This window comes from Cygnus atratus, chromosome 1, assembly GCF_013377495.2.
Source record: "Cygnus atratus isolate AKBS03 ecotype Queensland, Australia chromosome 1, CAtr_DNAZoo_HiC_assembly, whole genome shotgun sequence".
Lineage (NCBI taxonomy): Eukaryota > Metazoa > Chordata > Aves > Anseriformes > Anatidae > Cygnus > Cygnus atratus.
In genome coordinates, this window is record NC_066362.1 from 39,095,896 (window position 1) to 39,117,134 (window position 21,239).

The window sequence follows — 21,239 nt, forward strand, 5'->3', positions numbered from 1 at the left end:
CCTGCCACCGGCGCCGGGTCGCCCCATGTCGGGTTTCCGCCGGTGTCGGCGGGGGCGGATAAAAGGAGGCGCCGCGGGCGAGGCTCAGAGCGCGGCGCTGCCCCCGCCCGGCCGGCCCCATGCAGCCCGCCATGATGATGTTCTCCAGCAAGTACTGGGCGCGGAGGGGCTTCTCGCTCGACTCGGCCCTGCCGGAGGAGCGCCCCGCCGGCCTCACCGTAAGTGCCGGGGCTGGGAGCCGAGGCGCCGAAGGGAAGCCCGGTTCGGCTCGGTCCCGGCTCGGGAGGGAGGGAGGGAGGGGAGCCGTGCTGCCCGGGCACCCGGGTGCTCCCGGGGGTCGGCGCTGTGCGGGCAGGCAGCCACTTTGCGCTTTAACCAGCTGCTGCTTTGGAAGTGGCTTCGAGCCACAGCAAAAGTTTTGCCGGAGCCGCAAGCCTCACCGCTCCGCTGCAGTGACAGCAAAGCGCTGGGGTTTGAAAGCCCGGCGGTGCTCCCGGTGTCTGTGTGCTGTACCGGTAGCATCCACCTTGTCAAAGCACGTGTAAGCCTCCTAGCGTGGTTTTTAAAACACTTTTATAGTAGCAAGTCGTATGAGCGTACGCCTGGTGCTGACACCTCCATTGCTGAGCAGCTTTGATGGAACTGGGAGCTTCCAGGCATCCACCCCCGGCCCACAGGGGTAGTGGGACGTCCTGCAGCCTTGTGTGGGGCAGGTGTGGGCATTTCCCCGCTGAGGTGGTGTCAGGAGGCAGGAGCAGCCCTCTGTGAGGTGACCGTACGGGTGCGACAGGTGCCTGGGTGATCCCGAGCACGGGACACACTTCTGTGTGCTTACAGGTAAAGGGATTTGAGCAGGTTTGCTTTATTAATAATAAAGAATGTTAACGGATGCTATAATGTAATCTGCTATGAATATGTTAAATATTTAAGGTTATCAGTGCCTAACTCCTATAAAACTATATGCCAAATCCACAGTGTGTGGAGGCTCTGGTAGTTTGAATAGATCCAACAGAATACGCCAGTTTGTACCAGTTGTGAACCAGTCTTTATAGTAAAACATGAAATGCCCTTTCTCTTTCCTGTACGTGCTTTATTTCTGTTGGCAATATTGAATGAACTGCGATAAACTCATTTCACAGTTTTCATATTTGAGTTACTTCACTGTGTTCTGCTGTAGGTTGCTCTTTCATTCTTGAGTATTTGCGCTTGCTCTAGAGAATTTGTTTTCATTAGGAAAGTTGATCTGCTAGTCATTATTTAATTATCAAGTGTATTAATATGCGTGGCTGATAAGATTTGAGTTCTTGCAGTATCACAGCCCCCTACTAGACTCATCTCAATTAGTTTTCGTATACTTGAGAGAGGCTTTCAGTCATCACTTCAGGTAAAGCTCACTTGGAAGTGTTGGTGAACCTGGGACAGTCTTGGAAGGTGCCGAGTGCTCTTGTTTTCTGGAGGGATCAATGGTACCGAGATTCTCAGGCACTCAGCTGACCGCATGATCCTCTGTACGTAGCTTCCAGAAAGCAGCACACAGTGGAAAAGCACGGATGCTATCTAAATAGTATCTTTGCCACTTTGTGTGGAGGTTGTGTTCTTGGTACGTGTGAAAATTCCTCAGCCAAATCCCAAGTACTAGTTAAGTTAATCCCAACTATATTGAAGTTAAAGCCAAAGTGATCTTCTCCTAAGCAACCCTCCTACCAAGCAGAATTGTATAAGCTCAATTACTGCAAAGTAAATGTTTAAAACCCTACGTATGCCATTTTACAAGCAGAATTACTTTTCCAGTTTGTGTGATCTAATAAAGGATGAGAAGAGACCACAAACTCTTCAGCATGCCCTGAAAGGAGTGTGGGTTGTTTAACTTGTACTGTTTTAAAGAGTAGCTTTTGGTAAGAAGATGCATTTCAACTACCCCTCCTCTTAATTCAGCACATTCTTGTGCTTTTTTTTTCCTTTTTTTTTTTTTTTTTAAAAAAAGCCTCAATATCGAGTGAGAGCTGACTTGAGAGCTGTGGTCTCATTCAGCAGTGGGAGGATATATTCCAGTTTGACGTGAACCGTGTGGATGCATTGAGGTGGATGTGATGCAAATACCTCCTCTGCCAGCAATATCTATTTCTAAGAAAACTATCTTAAATAATCCAATTTGAAGAGGAATTAGACTAAAGCTTACTGACTTTTTTCCTGCGTCGTGGAGCATTTGATGAAATCTTCTAAAGTCTTTTAGAAGCACAGGGAGACTTGTCTGAAGCCCATCGTCACAGGTCCTCAGACATTATACAGGTGGGATAACCTGCCTTGACAGCCCTACATGAAAGGCAATAAAACAAGAATAGATTTATCTTGGCTTTAATCAGCTGTTGAGACCTGTTTAAAAACTCCATTTATTTGGGTGCTATTTTCCTTTTATTGCTGTTTTACAATTTACCAAACAGTTATGGAATACCTGTATATGAATCTTAATTTCTATGATCACATGTTTTCTTTTAGCGTTCGTATTACAGGTGATGCTGTTATTCAAAAACCAGTTACCTTCTCGCTGGGCATGTCATTTTTCCAGGAGCCACAACCTGGGCATTGGAAAATGCAGACTGTTTTTTTGAAAACTATGGTCAGCGTTATCAAAATTGTCTATAAAGCCTGACTCACTGTACCGTTGGCATCTCGACAAAATATATGTTGATAATTTTTTTTTGGAAGCTACTGGATGAAATATGGCTTAAAGCAGAATCTTTACCCTGTAAATTAAGAGAAGGTTGTAAGAGTGGCCAAGGATGGTGTGATTTCCTTTATTTTTTCAGGAGTTCCTCAGCCAGCCCACTTCTTGTGGGAGGTGCAGTCTCAGCTTGTGTTTCTGTCCTCATATGTATAACCACCAGGGGTTTTATTTCCTTGGGGAAGAATGACCTTACATAGCAACATTAACTGTGCTATGACAGATAACATAAGCGTTATGCTGTGAATGTAATGACTGTGACTGACCACTAAACCCCTACCTACGAGGGAGGAAGGCTCAGTGGAGGTGGGCAGGAGGACGTGCCAGTGAAGCTCAGGGAATCGTGCGGGGTGTGACTGGCCACAGCAGCTGCAAAGAAGCTGATTTCCTCCCAACACAGAGGGGAGTTTAGGTGAACAGCTGTCAGCAGTGAAATGGATCAGCTGGTGGTGTAAATGTTTCTCCCTGAGTTCATTAGAAGGGTGTGAATATCTCCCTGAGTCCCAGAGCTGTAGGAGGGGAGTGAATGCACGGCTCAGCCCAACTTGGGGTATAGAAACTAAGCAACGAACAGGAGGATTTCAGAGATCGGTGGGCTTGAGCTGGCTGCAACCCTCATATCCCTTCCTGGGGATTCTGGTTGTGTGGTAGTGTGACAGTGAGCGTAGCATAGGGACCAGTAATGCAAATCGCATCGGTCCTGTGACTGAACTGTGGGTTGTCTCTGCTGTGTTTTGCTAAGTGTAGCTTACCTTTGTATTGCGTCTTCAGTACGTTGCGTATCACTCTGGGGTAACATCAGATATCTTCAAAGAAGTAAATTTGATATTAAACATTACACTTGCCACGTGTGGAATATCTGAAAGCAGCTGGACAGAGCGTATTGGACTCTGACAACGGATAGTACAAAAATACAGACCAGTGTAAATCAGCATAAATTGACTCCTACAAATTACAGTAGCATCACCGCAATTAGTGGTTTTGCACTAATTCTGAAAATCTCTGTTCACTTTGTTTATTACCAACAATAGCATTGCCCTAATAGTATCGTTATACTTGTATCTTATGCCTTCATATGCTTTTCCTTTCTTTTTTAAAGAACTGAACTTTTACACAATCATCTCTAACAGATGCTTTTGAATTGTGATTCTAGTTTCAAGTGAATGAATTAACCTTTAATTTAAGTCTGGATGGGTTCCATTCAGTTATTTTTCTAACAAGTATTTCTCTTCATGTACACAGACTTAATTTTGGGAAATGCCCTTTTGCATCTGAAATGATGTTCTTTATCCATTTGTAGCTAAACAGGTCGACTTCTGGGAAAAACGAGGAAAAGAAAGGGAATAAGGGAAATGGGAAAGGTGAATCGGCTTCTGAAGGTGGAAAGACAGCTGTGGTGTTTTCCTTGAAGAATGAAGTTGGTGGGTTGGTGAAAGCTCTCCGGCTCTTCCAGGTAAAGTCATTCTGTGGACCAGACTGAGGAAGGTCAGGTTGTTTGTTGGTGTAAATTAATGCACCGGGGAGTGCAGTTACTTTTATTGAATTCTGCAGAGTGTAACTTCAAATTTTATGGATCATTCAACAAAGCATTTTGGACTCACAAAGAGTTTTCTGGAACAAAGTTTAACAGTGATGTTGATGTTCACACTATTCGCTTTAGATTGCCAAAGTGTGATTCTCAATACCGTAAATTAGGTTTGAAGTTCTCTGTACAGACTATGATGAAAGAAAGCACTTTCAGAGAGCAGTTCAGCACCTAAGTTATATGCCTGGAGTCAGATGGTGATGGCAGCCTTGCTGCAGGACAATGTTTGGTCATAAATTTAAATGCACCTTTAAGTGCTTGCAGGGTCAGGGCTTTGTGTCTAACTTGAATGTAAATTGTGAAGTATTGGTTCCTGTATAGAATGGGGGTTTTCAGTCAGGCTGCTGGTACTCGATGTAGTCTGCTTACCTCATTAATAAACTGGAGAAGACTTTGAGGCATGTCTGAGGATAATTAAAGCAGAGCAGTGTGATGCAAGTCTTAGGCTGTAAGTCTTCTCTTCTCAACCCAGGGTATATCAAAACCACTCTTCCTACTTCTGAAGAGAATGTCTAAAACTGTTAGCACTGTGCCAGCTGGAAACATGCAGGGGAGTCCTATGGCCTGTGTTACTCAGGAACAGATCATCAAAATGATCCCACTTGGCTTTATAGCTAGTCTACAAATAGCAGATTCAAACCTCTCAGCAGATGGAGGCTTTTCCTTCTGTGAATGTTAGATAAACGAGTTAGCTAAGGAGATGCATTATATACATTCCTTACAGAGCGTGCCAGTGAAAGGATTATCTACTATGCAAGTCCAGAGGTGGAAAAGCAGAAACTGCTAGTTGGCTGTACCAGAGGGGGACCTTCATCTAAAACTTGAAAAAGCTTTCCTAAAGAACATGTCATCAATATTACCATTCTAACTGATATGGCTATACTTAATCCATTATTTCATCTTTCCACAGGAGAAACATGTCAGCATGGTTCATATTGAATCACGAAAATCAAAGAGAAGGAACTCAGAGGTGGAAATTTTTGTGGACTGTGACTGCAGTAAAAAAGAATTTAATGAACTAATCCAGTTGCTCAAGTTTCAAACTAATATCGTGTCTCTCAATCCACCAGAGAACATCTGGACTGATGAGGAAGGCAAGGCTCCTTTCATGTCACTCGCTTTAGACACTGACAAACTTTTTGGACATGTATCTCAATCTCATACTCAATACATTCAACTTGCATTCTGTCTTCTGCAGATCTTGACTGTGTCCCTTGGTTCCCCAGGAAGATATCTGAATTAGACAAATGCTCACAGAGAGTTTTGATGTATGGATCTGAGCTCGATGCAGATCACCCTGTAAGTGTAACAAAAATTGTGTTGTAGATAATTTCTTCAAGTTGTTTGCCAGTCAAATAAAAAGCCTGCTGACTGCTGATTTTGAGTACTTTTCTGAATTCTCAGAAGGTGGGGATTTAGTTCTCTTCAGCGTTCTCAGTGAATCAATTCTCCTTTTCTGTAGTTGGACATGCAAGAAGGAAGTCACCCAGAAAACTTATTCACTCTTGAACAACTTTGTTCCCTTTTGTCCTGCCTTCACTTATTTATTTTTTAATTAGCTGGTTGATAGAAGCTTTCAGACAAACTGAGGAGTTTAGATCAATGTGACCTTAGGTTCTGTCACAAGTGGCTCTTAGATCAGAACTGATATTAACCTAGGTGTCAGAGAAGAAAGAATTATGGAGAAAGACATCCTGGGCACTCAGAAGGTAATTACAAAATAGAACAGAGCCACATGTTCCTTTCTCTGCATGGATGCAGCAGGTGGTAAGGTGCTTCACATTGTTTCCTGTCTTTAGTGACAGGAGACAAAAGCTTGCGTTTCACATAAGCAATATCTGCAGTAGTACCAAATGTTCAATGCAAGAGGCAAATAAAAAGATTTCTTTTTTCTGCTTATATCCATAAATGCTTAACCTCTGAGTTTTTAAATGCCAGATGATTTCAAGCATTTGTGTTGGAAGTTTTTTCACTTGTTTCAAATCAGTTTCTGCCTTTGGACACCTTGGCTGAGCATTACTGGTGTCAACTAATTGTACTTGTTCCTACTCCAAAGTGTTTTTTTTAACCATTTGAAAAAAAAGAGGGGTTCAACTGATATTGTAGGAAACTTCAACTTCCAGATGAAGGGAAGTAATGAACTAAACTATCTGACCATAAGACTGTCTTGTTCCAGATTCAGATTAAAAACTAGTTGTAGGCTATAGTCTCCTTTGCTTTTTGTCACACATCTTTTCATTGGCGGTGTGCAGGATAGTTTTTAAATGCATTCACATAGATCAGTTCAGTGTAGGGGACTCCAAAGGTGCATTTGTGCCATACCATGGTGTTACAGTGCCTGTCTGGGCTCTTCCCTAGTGGCTGCCTTGGCTAAGGAGAGGAAGGCACTCCTGGTGGCCAAGTGCTTAGGGCTCTGTGCAGCGCACAAGTGGCAGTCAGACCGCTGCCTCCTGCCCTGGCTGCTCCATAGCTCCTACAGCCACGGTGTTGTGGCAGGGTCTTGGGTGCAGATATACATGAGCAAACTGGCATCATCACCATGTCCCCTGGCACTCTCATTTCCCTGTCCCTGGTGTCAGTTGCCTATCAGCCATGATAAGCATCAGCACCTTGCTTGGTTTCCAGCCACCTCTGCAGAGCATGAGCCCTTCCTGCTCTGTGGGCACACAGTTAGAGACGTTCCTGGGTCCTGATTTCTGCCACATACTTCTTGATGACAAGCTAGGATTTACCTACTCTTTTTTCAGAATAGAAAAATCTGTTGATTACCTTCAGCCATTAACAGTAATTTGGTTCAAACAGAGGCCTTAATGGCAACTCATTCTAGGCTTGAGTTGATGATTGTGACGGGCCATTTGATAGTGTTTTATGTTCTGAGCGGGTGCCTTCATTAAATTCTTGAGTGCTTTGCTGAAAATCTGCATTCACTTTTACAGACAATGAAAAAAGACATTTGCATTATATGAATATATATTTTACACTTGGGGGAACTCTTATAAACATAATTTACACACCATTTGTTAGCCTATGCAGCACACTAGGTATTAGAGGTGGAGGAAGAATTCTTAAAATCTGTGACTGGCCTTTCAGATGCTGGTTCTGGTGCCTGCTCTGTTCCTTCGTGCTGGTATGTAGATGCCAGAGGACCAAAGAGAATTACCCCATTATGGAACCAGAATAGCACACTTTAGATACTAACCACCTCCAAACTGGCTAATAGTTTCAGTCTAGATTTCACTGTACATGATGGACCTTTAAGTTACCTGTGCTGTTGTCCATCCCATTTTGTCATAGAATCATAGAATATCCCGAGTTGGAAGGGACCCATAAGGATCATCAAGTCCAACTCCTGGCACTGCACAGGTCTACACAAAATTTTAGACCATGTGACTAAGTGCACAGTCCAATCACTTCTTAAATTCATACAGGCTTGGTGCAGTGACTGCTTCACTGGGGAGCCTTTTCCAGTTTGCGACCACCCTCTCGGTGAAGAACCTCTTCCTGATGTCCAGCCTAAACAGCCTTGTCTGTTGAATGGTCTATAGCTGAGTAACATAATGCTAATGTCAAAAGGTATTAAGCAGACAAGGATATTCCCCAAAATTTCAGCAAATTTTTGTCTATCAAAAAGCTTTTCTGTGTAGGCAGTGTCATTATAATGTGTCATTCTGTACTCTTCAGTTGCATTTTGCAGGGGAAGCGCTATGCTCTGTTGAAAGCAGGCCACACAAACACAGGTTCAGAGAGGACAGATATGTGCTTGAGTTTATGAAGTAACTGATCTCACGATAGGTACGTACAGCAAGTCAATAACCAAATGAATGCCAAGGAAGAAAACAGATTGTATAATGCCTTTGCTACCTTGTGTGAGAGCGGAGGCTTGGAGGTTTTCTGTAGGCCTCTGACATTCTCCAGTACTCTGCCCTAGCAGTACAGCTTTGGTTATAGGGCAGTAAAATACCTTCCAAGTTTTATCGTATAAACTCATACAAACATTTCAAATCAAGACATTGTCTTTTAATTCCTTTTGTTGAGTTGTGTTTGTGTACATGAGCTGTAAGGAAAAAAAATGGCATTTTCTTTTTCAGCTGTGCCTAGGTGATGGGAGCAGCCCGTTTAGGTCATGACACTCGAGGAAATTTAAATGCATTTTCTGGGCTACTAACTGTGGAGCTTAGATAGCTGTTTACTCTCTTTCATCTTCAAGAGGTTACAATTCCTGCTTTGAAAGTAGATAACGTTTGTAGTCTAAAACCTGAAGTGTCCAAATCTTTTATAGGTACAGAAGAAATGATGGTTTAGTTTTGAATAGCTTGAAGGGCTGTAACTGACTGGTGTGCATGTTTTATACAGCTCTTTAGTGCTAAATATGTGAAAGGTAAGAGCCTGCTGTAGTCTACGATGTGAAGTGTTTCCTCTGTAACTCAAATTGAAGCAATGTATGTATTTGTTGTTGGAGGCTGATGGTTCAGTCCCTGATGTGTTGGTTAAGATGGCAACTGCTGAAGCAGCGTCTTCAAAATGAGTTACTTATGAACCCTGAGCACTTCAGTCTTCTAGTGATGACAGATGCATTAAGAAAAGGTCAGTTATTCTGCTTGATGCCTGCCTGTAGATCTCCATTCAGATTAAGGAAAACCTGCATGAGATGAAATGACAAGGAAAAAGTTTCCCTTTTTCGCTGTCTTGGCTGAATGACAACTATGCACAAACCTGTCTTGAAAATACTCCTGTGGGACTTTGGTGGGGGAAAAAGAAAATCCTTGTCTTCTCTTACAGTCCAGTAGATGGTGTTAATCAAAATACAGTATAATTTTTTATTAAATAAACACTTCAGTGATTTATTTTATAATTCTTACAGCTAATTTTCTATCTTTATTATAAATTACTCTCTTCTTCCTCACTAAAGGGATTTAAAGACAATGTCTATCGACAGAGAAGAAAGTACTTCGTGGATGTTGCCATGAGCTATAAATAGTAAGTACTGGTATAATTCTTCCCTGTGCTGCTGACTAGTTAGAATTCATGCTCTACTTAATTCTGTAGGATGAAGTTTTGCAGCAGACAACGTCGTCCTTTAAACTTTTGCTAGTGTAGCCTATAAATCACAAACCTGATGCTTGGAATCCTCTTACATTTTCAATACAGATACAGGCAAGTAAAGCACTCGAAATGTGAGCTCTATCTTTTCCGCATTTTATTCATAGCTGGTTAAACTTAAGGAACTCTTTTATTAATGAAAAAGTGATGTACTACTGAATCACACATAGCCAGTGTCCCTGCATGGTCACTGGATGCCAAATCATTACTCACTATTTTGACCAAAGAAAACGGTGCTTGTTGTGAAGAGAATTGCTACACATACCTGGAGTGGCACCCAGAGGAAAACGTTGTACATAGTAGGAGTGCTGTACACTTCCCCTGCTTCATACAAGTGTTGCGTTTGTCACAACAGTTTGATTCCTACCATTGGTATAGGATGAACTCTCAAAACTAGTCAGTAACAATTATTAAATAACTCGTATCACTACCTGCAGAAGCGCTGCCAGAACATAAGAGTCGGGTCCCGAGGGTGTTCAGAACCCCCCAAAACTACATATTGACTTAAGGGTGAGCTTCTTGAGGTAGGAGCAGGAATATGTTGTTGCATGGGATACTCCATATGTGACAAACATGACACAGAGAGGAGAAAGAAAAGAAAAAGAGAAGGGAGCTGGAAGGAAAACTTGAGTCTGTACAGGCTATCCAATATAGGAAGCAATGTTTGAATCCCTGACAAAGAATTACTGCTCCTTACTCTTACTGCTAGAATGATTTTTGATTACTAAAGAGAGTTGGTGCCCAATACAGTCCTGACCTTGATGCAGACAGGGGCTAAAGCAATTTCTTCAGTATTTGGATGTGATGTGCACTCTGAAAGAGTCTATGAACCCTGGATGCTGTTTATCTGTGTTGTTTTGTGAAAAATCCTTGACATAATATCACAGTACAGTTGTGGTTTAAAGAGTTTTATTTTGAAGAGCCCAGCAGAATTAGGTGTCCCCCTTGATTCCCCCCCCATACATCAGTAGTTTCCATAGAGCCAGGAAGATATCAGGGCCTCAACTTGCTGAAGCCTGAAATTTTTATTTGATTTTTCACTGAAAAAGGAGTTACGATTCTTTTCATGCACTTAATATGTTGGATGCTGCAAAATGCTTTTTATGAATTTTGCCACCACAGCTGTAAACTCAGAATTCATTCAGTGGGTTTCCCTGTAGTTAATGGACCTGGTGCCCGCACACAAGTACACTCCATGTGGTTCCTCCTTTTGATCTTTTTTCCATGTCAAGTCAGTATTTTCAATTTGCTGACATCCCTGGAAGTTAGGAAACTTTCTGTGCTACCTACAAATACCTACTGCGTTGCAGTTTTCTTGTCACATAAGCATTCAACTAATTCTAATCATACTGTTTTGTTTGTCCTCATTATCAACGGGGAGAACATACTAATTTCATGTTCTTTTCCATTTTTCCATTTTACTTTTTCAGATTTTTAATTTTTCTCCACTGAGGTTTCTATGTATCTTGTTTAAAGGATACAAAGTGCAACAGTTTTTGCTGCCTTCACAGAAGGCACATCCTGTCAGGAAGCAATTCAGAAAAGGATTTTTGAAGGGATTTTGGTTCTACTTTTTGTTTTTGATGTAAGGCTAATCCACAGGCTGCAGAAGGCTAGGGGTGGAGACAGGAAGGTTAACTCTGCTTTGTGACCATATAATCCCGATTATGTTTCTTGTTTGCTTTTGTCCCATTCCTGTTGTTATGCCATAACCAATCTAACAAATGTCCAAGTGCCAGTGTTTGGTTCCCCTTTCTTCAGCCCACGGTGGCATTTGTTTAGCTGGGTGCTCGTGGCACTCATCCAGCACACTGGACTTCTGCCTGCTGGGGCAGGGTGCTGCTTGGTGGAGAAGCTTCCTTGCTCCCTTTGACTGGGTAAGTCCTAAGTTAGCCAGTTTTCAAATATAAGTCGAGACAGGGTTTTTGTTTGTTTGCAACTGATCAATTTTTTTTCCCAGTCTAATTCTTGCTGTAGAGTTAGTTATTCTTGCCTAGCATTTGTGTGAAGTGTCAAGCAGGTACCTGTGGATGAGGGCAGACTGTGTGCACTTGTAGAGCTCTCTCAGTAAACTTGGACAGTTCTCCATTTATCCATGGTGGTTGCAGTAGTGCCCTGCATTTCACAGTTGCTAAGCTGCTGGAAATATCTTCCTCCCTTCTTCCCCTCTTAGCTGCCTAAGTGCTGAAAAGGTTCTGCTGGTTCACTGAGCAGTGGTTGGTCTTCTGCTACAAGGATTTTTTTTCCCTCTGAAACTAGTGAGAAACGTCTTCTGGGAACATGAAAGATTTTTCTAAGAAAACAAAAAACAAACAGATAAAGGAAATGAGAATTCTTTTCCTTCCTTAGATTTTGAAGGCTCAATGAGCATTTCTGCAGGCAAATTACAATAAACAAACAACCCCAAAGAGAAGTTATTTGAAGGCCAGATGTTGCACTTCAGCAAAGCTGCTCAGAAATACTCCCTCATCCCGATGGTATTTTCAAACATCTAAAAAGTTTTCAAGCTCTTCCTGGTATTATCAGCAGCAGGAAAACAAGATGCTTTAAGTGTTTTTATCCAGGAACAACACCAAAATAAAAATGTCTGAGATGCCAGTAATTAGAGCAGTTACCTAAGACGTGGTTAAAAACCCATGCATACTCCTCAGGTCTGCTGAAGCAGCTATCTTCACCCCACTGAAGTGCCATTTCCACTGGGCTGTGCGGTCAGTCTCTCTTCCCAGATGTCTGCCCTGCAGAGGCAGCCTGAGATGGGGTAAATCAGCTCTGTGAGGACCCTGTGCTGCTACAGCCAAGCTATTTCTGTTACCCATGCTGGTGCATTCAAAACTAATTTAGGTGTCTTGACACTGCATTGCAATCTCGTAACACCCTCTCCGGCAGTCTGATGACTATTTACTTACTTATACAAAAAGAACAGCTTTGGCAGGAAATGTTGGGAGAACTTCTTGGTAATGTAGATGACAGTTCTGGTATAAGGAGTGCTTCCCTTTGAGACAAATTTAGAGCATTGTCTTGAACCTCTCAGATTTAAGAAAGAAAAAAAAAAAAGATTTGGCTACAAAGAATTGGCTGTAAGTAACTGGCTCTGTCAAAAACTGTTGAGTTGAAAATCCCTGATTGGCATTTCTTTTATGAGTTGCTATTGTTCTGTAGCAGGAGATATTCTGCTTTGGTGGAACATAAAGAGCCCTCAGTAGTGGAAAGGGAGAAAAAAAACACTAAGAATCAAACCTGGAGGAACAGCTACTTGCTGTTGCTAGGTGTTAAAGCCAAAGACATGTTGATAGAGCACATCAATGAAGATCAGCTGTATGAAATAAATGGACCAAAAAGTAAATATTCCTCCCTCCTTCAGTTAGCTTCTATCCTAGAGATAGTGAAAATGTGTTAATCTTGCTAATTAGCCCTTTGAGACTTGGCTTGCAATTAGGGATTGAAAAAGTGTTGAGAAAATTAAATCTGGAGGAAAAATATGAGGTTTATAGAGGGAATTCATAATGGGAGTTGATAGCTCATGACCATGGCAAAATGGAAAGACCCTGTTTTAATAAGAGGAGATAAAAAATCAGGTAAGGTTAGCCTGTAGAGTTGTCTTCCTCAGCCACAAGAAAACTGTTTTTGCAGGCTTGCCACTCATATGATTTATTGGGTGATGAGTTGCAAGGTGGGGCTTGCTTGCTGAAGTAAGAGGGTGAGAAAACTGAGCTTTGCAGGGCTGAGTGAAAATGGCGTAGTCCTCCCTCAAGTCTGGCTACTGTGATCTCTGTAAACCAGCATCACCATCATCTGGAAATAAGACCAGCCCTCCTAGGCATAAATTCTAATAAGGAATTAATGTTCAGTGAACCTTATTTCAGTACTAATGAATTAATTGAAACAGTAACAAAGTTACAAACCTCGTAGTGAACAATGAACAAGGTTCAGGTCCTTGATCTTCTTTATACCTCTCTAGTGACAGGCTAAATAGAAACTTGATTTTTTTTTTCATTGGTGCCCAGATTTCTTCAGCTTTGCTGACCTGTACGGGCAGAATGTTGATGATGTTGTTGTAGATGTTGGGTCTAAGGAAAAGGGAAAATACCTGGTGTGCATAGTACAATTTGGAATAGCTCTGTTATGCTTTCCATCAGCTGGCAAGCAGTGTAAGGTTGGTGGAGTGTACTGGTGAGGACAGATGGTAGATGTGGAGGGCTGACTCCCGCTGTATAATGGACGTGGAGCTAACGCAGCTTCTGCTGGTGAGAAATGCTCCACTAAACGCATTGCAATTCTTGTCAGGTCTGCAAAAGCATGGCTGAAAGGGAGCTAGCAGATTTAACACATTGTATGTTCAGAGAGTCTTTGACAAGTGTGAGTGCCTCACACAAAGTAGCCTTTAACTGACAGGTACTGCTATGGATCAAAATACCTTGATGTAGTGAAAGGCACAGGGATTAAATAGTAAGTTTTCAGTAAAGGACAGCCACAAACAAATGTAGGGCAGATGCTCTTCTCTAGTGCGTATAGGGACTGCATAGCAGCAATTGCATGTGACACGAGGGCTCGTTCTTTGTTACCTGGCATGGTGGAGATGGGATTATGAACCAGGTGAGAGCCAGGAAGGAGACAGCCTGCTGGCAAATGCACAGTGCTGCAGCTCTCCTGCTGCAGTGAGACTTCCCCATGCCTGGTGCACCCCTTTGGTGGGCCAGCCACCCAGGTCTGCTGTCTGGGACACTGAATGACACTGCAGCACTGAGCTGGGGGTGCCTTCTGTGGCACGGGAGTGGGAGATAGGGACTAAGGGGACTGGAAGGGGATTCTGTGAATCCCTTTGCTCATCTGTGCTTGGTAATGGCCTGGGAAAAGAGAAGGATAGCTTGGAACGTAGCAGATTTCATGATTACATACAATAGATTGTGAACATTAAATCCAGAGAAAGATTGTAAAGTTTCCAGAGGGAATTCATAATGTGAGTTGAAGACCGTGCTGTGGGAAGTTCCTTAAAGCTAAATACAAGGCAGTGCAAATTGGAGGGAGCCCTTCACACTCAATGCTGTCAGTCAGCTTTGAATTAGCTGTAACAACTAAGGCAAATCTTGGATGTCAGAAACAGATTAGCAGGCACCCTGGGAGGCTCCTGCTTTGCAATTTCTATGCATCTGAGTAAGGGAGAGGAGGCAGAGGAATTGTGCAGAAGAAAAATATTGAGATGTATTTAGAGGCTTAGTTTCCCTCAGGCTAGGCTGTTGGCTCTGAGTTGAGCTTCCTCGTCATGCAGTCCTGAATTTGGGGTTCCAAACACACCTACACATTTAAACATCAATACAAACAATAAATGTATGTATTTTGATTGGATCCTAGTATTTCTAAACATCTACATAATTGCCTAATCTTCACTTTGTAAAATTTTAGGCAATGATGCTCTGTGAATATAATGCATGTTACAGAATGGATAGAGCGTGAAGTCTACTGATGGTCTTACTGAGTATACACATTAGACTGAATTAAGATCTTCAGCTAATGATTGCAAAGGCATCAGCAGCAGAAAACAGAGCTATTAGTTTGGTATACAAACACATTATGTAAGAAATCCATCTTTCTAATATGATATATACAAAGATTAAGAAATAATCTCATTGCTTAATAAGAAATGCAGTTCTTATGAAATAAATGGGATATAGAGGGAAGAAACTCCAAGAAAGAAGCATCTAGTTGTTATTTCAAAATATTTTTTTAAATAAGCTCTATGTAGTTTTGTTTAATTAATACTTCTAACAGAAATTTTGTTATCCAGAATCTATTTAGAATCTGTTTCCATTCCTTTTTTTTTTAATTTTATTTTCCAGTGGTCAACCCATTCCCAGAGTGGAGTACACAGCTGAAGAAATTAAGACATGGGGGGTGGTATTTAGGGAACTCAGTAAACTGTATCCCACCCATGCTTGTCGTGAATATTTAAAAAACTTTCCTCTGCTGACTAAGTACTGTGGATATAGAGAGGATAATGTGCCTCAGCTAGAAGATGTTTCTATTTTCCTTAAAGGTAAGATTCATATTTGATTTATCAATAGATAGTGTTTCATAAAAACACTTTTTTTCTGTTAGTGTGTAATACAAAGCACATTGAATGAAAAGGCTCCCAGTACTGTCAGCCAACTTTGGTTTAGGCTGGAGTATCATTCTGTGTTTGATGTTCTCCATGGGAGAGAATTTGCTGAGTGAAGACAGTTGTATGTATTTGCAGGTATGAAGCTGAGATGAATTAAACAACTAATCATGTATCACGTTGATGCTATCTTGCACAGGGAGAAAAGCCCTTCAGTATGATGAAAAGAAAGCTGAGTTAGTTCTGCTGTTCTGATTACCACAGGGTAGGTGTCCTGATGACCACAGCATGCATCCCCCAAACATACAGGCAGTTTAAAATAAATAAATAAATAAAATAATTGTCAAGATAACTGAATTCAAAGAGGAGAGCAGGTTTGGCATGTTGATGTACAGCCTGAGGAATATGAGGCTTTTCTGAAAGCCCAAAACCTCATGAAGCTGGTCACTACATTTGGATGTTGAAAAAACTCAGTGGGACTCCATGGGTGATATGCTACTTCTTTCATGTTATTTTTAAGGGATCAGAGCATTACACAGTAGAGTTTGAAAATACTCTGCTATCTTATCTGTAATGGAAATGTATCCTGTGTGGAAGGAGAAGTGGTAGACTGTTACTTTTAACTCTAGAGGAAAAGCCGCCAAAGAATCCAGTTAAGATTTTCTCTTCTCCCCAGGGATTCCTCCAGACACATATACTTATTCCTTAATCCTCTTGCTCAGGAATTAAAATATCACAAAGATATATGTTCAGAAAAAATATTATGTGCTGTTAAGGGCTATGGAGGGGGAAGGAAGAAAAAAAAAACACCACCTATTTTGTCCCAAATGTGCATAGCAAACTTTTAACTAAGAGAAATGTAACATTTATAATAGAAGGCTTACTTTCCCTCATCCCTGTTTCATCCTTAACTCTTGTTTGTGAACACCTGCATTTACTAATAATGTACTTACTGGTCTTTGGATTTTGTTGTGTCCTTCTGGATCTGTCATGGACTGCGCTATGATTTCTAAGGAACGATGCTAAAGTCTAGAGGTTCTTTTTCCATAACTGGAAACTCAAAAACTCGCACTTCTTTCAGAAATGTTTTCAGACTAAATAGAACAACAGTAATGTCTGCTGAAGAAAAACTTGAAACAGTTTTTCTCCTGTAAATGCTTGGAAAGAATAAAGAATGAATTTGGGAGAGAAATGTCCTTTGCAAAGTTACAGAGTCTGAAATAATTCCCTACTGGGACTTACCTGATGAAGGAACACTTTCTTAAATATTCAAATGAGGACCTCAACTTTGAAAGGCAGTATTTTATCTGTAAAAATAAGGACAGGTTTGGTTTAATCCTGTTTTGCATTGTTAGTTTTTAATACATTTACAGAAGTCATCCTCTGTTCTGGATACTTCTCTCCTGTTTTGCTACCAGATGTAAAAATCAGATGCTTTGTGATTTGAGAACGTCCCTTATGGTACCTTACCTTCTTTTCTATACAAAGTTATTTAAACAAGCTTTGAAGTACCTCATGCTGTTTTCGTAAAACATATGCTAGTAATGCAAAATAGTTCTTGTACTTAATAGGTGAAAATTATATACGGTGATCTTCAGCCAATATTCTCCATGTCATGCTTCTGGTAATTAACTGCAGGCCATTACTTGTCTTCAGAAATTGATGTAGTGATATATAATATGGTCTTTTATTATCTCCTTCATTTCAGAAAGGTCTGGCTTCACAGTGAGACCAGTTGCTGGATACCTCTCTCCCCGAGATTTTTTAGCTGGCTTAGCATACAGAGTCTTTCACTGTACTCAGTATATACGACATGGCTCAGATCCTCTCTACACACCAGAACCGTAAGTCGCTACATTTGCTTTAGCGATTGGAAAAAAAATGCTCACAGAATTTTTAAAAGACCCAATTGAAGTTGCCAAGGTTGAAAAGAGGAATCTTGCTGCAAATGTAGAAATGTAATTACACTGTCAATGACAAAACACTTCACTTAGGGGAATCAGAATTTAATTAGGAATTTTTTCTTGGACTTTTTACAAGGGTCTTAAATAGCTGTGTTATTTAGCTGCTGGGTCAAAAATATCTGCCTGAATTATTTTGCAGTGGAAAATATAAGTTTTCAACTAAATATTTTGAAAAAAAAGGTCTTCAATTTTCTGGTGGACAATTAAGGAAGGAAGTTTGAAAGAAAAGCACCAAATCCCTTGAAAACAATCACTTTCAGAATTATAATTTGATCTTCTTGTATCCCCATTGATCTCTTTTGGGCCAGACTCCACAGCCAAACTTCATCTCTTGCCTGTGATACACCACCAGCAAGTCGCGAGGCACAGTTCTCTCACCCAGTAAGGATATTAGATATGAAGCCTTTTACAGAGAACATAATAGAAATAAGAGAGCCTTTAATTATGACTTTCATGGGACAGCATAGTGGCTTTTTGAAAACAGAGTACTGTGAGTTTGGAGGAAGTATTTTGGCATTTGATCTCTTGGTGGAAAATGGAGGGGGGAAAACAGATCAAAGGGATTATAGTTCTTGTCTTGTATTATATATGTTGTGCTCTGTGCAGTAATAACAGAACAATTCATGTCAGGTAATATGGAGGTAGTTTCAACAAAGGCAGCTGCTGATCTTGTAAACCACAGGAATGGCATTTATGCAGTGAATCAGTTATCAGACAGCTACCACGAAACTACATCATTGTTTACTCAGCTTGTACTATTTTGGTGTATTTTATTTTTGCCAAAATTTACACAAAAGGTTCATGTATATGTATTCAGCTTCAGTTCTGTAAACATTTGGACCCATGCCTAACTTTGATTTCATGAATAGACTGCTGAAACCATGGAATAATATTTTTGGATATAAAAGGATTAATGGAACTGCACATTAACCTGGATTTATAAATGCTCTAACATTATTCTGACCGGAGTCAGCAGGTGGTGCTGTTATACTCGCATCTACCTACTCTTTTCCTCAGCATGTGAACAGGGCAAAGCATTTGCTAAAATGCTGTGAGGCTAGTTTTGTGTCTGTTTTCCATTGAGAAGGAGGTGGTAGTCACTGAAGGAATGCACTTGCTACCGTAATCTCTGCAATTAGAACTTTAATCTCTGCAAGTTTTAGGGAAGTTACTACAATGTTAAGTCCTGAAAGAAAGGCTTGGATGTATGGTGCTGGATCTCTTCTGGTCTGAGAATATCTGTAGATATTTTAAAAAATAAAAATATATACTTAGGAAATACCAGGCTTTGCACCAATTATTTTCTCTCCTGTGGGAAGCCAATGTCTCAGTTTGCAACACCTGCTGATACATAGCAGGTGAACGACGACATTATTAACTTAAAACTAGGAGTATGTTTTTGTCTGTTGGTAGGGGATTTAAATACATAACTCCAACAGGAACCAAGGAAGGAACATCTTTCAGAAAGCAATTAAGTGTGCCTGTATTTTTACTGATGTTCTCTGGTTCATTGATTTGTATATTTGTGTCCTCTGTAGTCTCCAGGATGCTGCTTATGTTCAGAATTATGCAGCGTATCATGGCTGATCCTTAGTAGTAACTGCAGCTACTTTCTGTAACCTTTCTGATCATGGTGTCTGGGAAGTCACTGTCTGGTAATACTAGTTCAATTAGAATTAATATTTTTGTTTTCTATTCGGACTAAGCTTAAAAATTCAGATTTTGATCTTAACAACTCTAACTATGACTAACAGAGGAATGCAGTTGTCATGCCCTAATTATGCTGCTTTCTTCCTGCAGGTCTGCTTGTTCAGAAACCACATAAATGAAATAATGTGCACTGACTATGAGGAACTCTACTGTAAAATTTTGAAAATCCCTTTAAAATTGTATGTGATTTTTTCATAAAATAGAGCATAGAGTAGGTGTTACCAGAAATGTAGGAGTTGAATCCTGGCTTTGTTGAAATCAATGGCAAAACTAAACGGACTTGAGCAGGGACAGCTCTTCATCTTCCACAGCAGCTGCAATGGCCTGAGATCTGCTAGCTGATATATGGGGCCATAATGAGGTTTGCTGCAGGTCCATGGCTTGGTGAATGTTGCATTTCAGTGATATAAACCTGGTAAAAAGACTGCTTTTGACTTCAGTGGGCTTTCCATCAGATTTAACACCCAGGCTATAGAGCTAGATACAAATTAGAGAGTTCATTTGGTTTGATCTGTATCACTACTATATGCATTTTAAAACATTTCTTTCTGAGTTTCATTATGTTCCTACTACATTCACAGAGCTATATAGATTTCCTCTGCTCAGCTAACTAATTTAGTCCAAGAAAAATCTTTTGCTGTGAAAAGTGCATTACGAAAATCTTATTTTCTCTGAGCAATGTGTGTGAATAAATTAAAGGAACTTAATTATTTTCTGAATAAAACAAAACAAAAGAATCAAGACTTGGTAGTTAAGCAAAGAGTTATATTGTTTAGACTATCTATAAAGGACCAGACCGGCACAGAAATCGAAGGGACTCCAATGCCAATCCCAAATGCCGGTTCATGGTTCTGCCTGGAAGCTGTGGTGTATTTTATTTTATTTTATTTTATTTTATTTTATTTTTGTGGTTGCTGTTCATACACTTTATGTTTCAAGGTCACTTCTTTATAATTACCTATTCAAAATACTTTGCACAGTTTTAAAGGAAAAATCTACAAGCTAAAGGCATAAGAGAAATATTTTCTGCCTTCTCATCCTCTTTTCCTTTCCAGGAGAGCTGAGTTAGTAGGGCTGGCCTTTGTTCTCATTTTGTGTGCAAGGATGGAAGTGACACAAAGAGCCTGTGCCCCAGTGCTGATCGGGAATAACACATCTTTGCTTACTTGTTTCTGGGAGCTGCAACTTCAGCACAGGAAAACAGGGATGTAGGCACTCACTCAGGAGCCAGTAGTAGTGATGCAGCTGTGGAAGGCTGCCTGGAGCCAAGGGCACTTACCTGAAGCCAGGAGCTTGAAGCCAGTCCCACTCTATCTTCTTTGCTTTTATTTGATCTACTGATATGAAGTCACCTTAAATATGTCTGGACCGGTGAAGTATTTAGCAATCAGTGTAGATTTCACTGAAGATGGGAGGTGGAGGTAGGGCTCTGGACTTGCGGAGAATGGGCTTTGTGGCCCTTTTCAGTATTGAAGGTGATGGTTAGAGGAATCGGGTTCCTCCAGAGAATTGCTTGGTGCTGGGAGTTCTCTGGGTGCATCCATCAGACTGCAAACTCTATTTCCCTGCAGTCCTTTGTGTTGTAGTGAGCTCAGTCTTGCAGGAGATGACAAGAAATTGTTGTGACTAGAACTGAATTAATAAAGAAGGGTCATTAACCTTTGATGATTATCCACTCAAGTGATGCAAACCATCTCCTGAACAGAGAGATGATACCATGCAGAGCAAGCCAATTTTTCATATCTGAGCTCCAATGAGGAAAGCTGGGTTATCTAAGCTACAGCTCCTATGGTAGGAAATGTTGATCTTGTAAGTCTCAGAGCATCGCCAATCGAAGGGGTGAGGAGATGATTAAAACAACAACAAAAAAAAGCCTTCTTGCCAGCTGGTTTTGAATAAATACAAATAAGGAGAAGTTGTGAATTTCCCAGGCTCTTGAAGGACATGCAGTGATGTAGGAACAAGGAAGGAAGATCTTAAAGGAAGGGCAAGCTTTCCCAGGCAGTGGATGGGGTGGGGGAAGCAATTTTCCTTATGCAAGTTTGATGCTGTTCCTGGCCGCCT

General features: G+C 40.9%; 1 protein-coding gene across 1 annotated transcript in view; it reads left to right on the plus strand.

The window, feature by feature from the left end:
* TPH2 (tryptophan hydroxylase 2) overlaps positions 1–21,239 on the plus strand; it is a 51,622-nt gene continuing 30,383 nt past the window's right edge. The window contains exons 1-7 of the mRNA XM_035544244.2: positions 1–218; positions 4,023–4,175; positions 5,218–5,401; positions 5,506–5,606; positions 9,217–9,284; positions 15,242–15,438; positions 17,210–17,345. Coding sequence (XP_035400137.1) covers positions 120–218; positions 4,023–4,175; positions 5,218–5,401; positions 5,506–5,606; positions 9,217–9,284; positions 15,242–15,438; positions 17,210–17,345 — 938 coding nt within the window. The 5' untranslated portion in view covers positions 1–119. The remainder of the gene's footprint in view (positions 219–4,022; positions 4,176–5,217; positions 5,402–5,505; positions 5,607–9,216; positions 9,285–15,241; positions 15,439–17,209; positions 17,346–21,239) is intronic.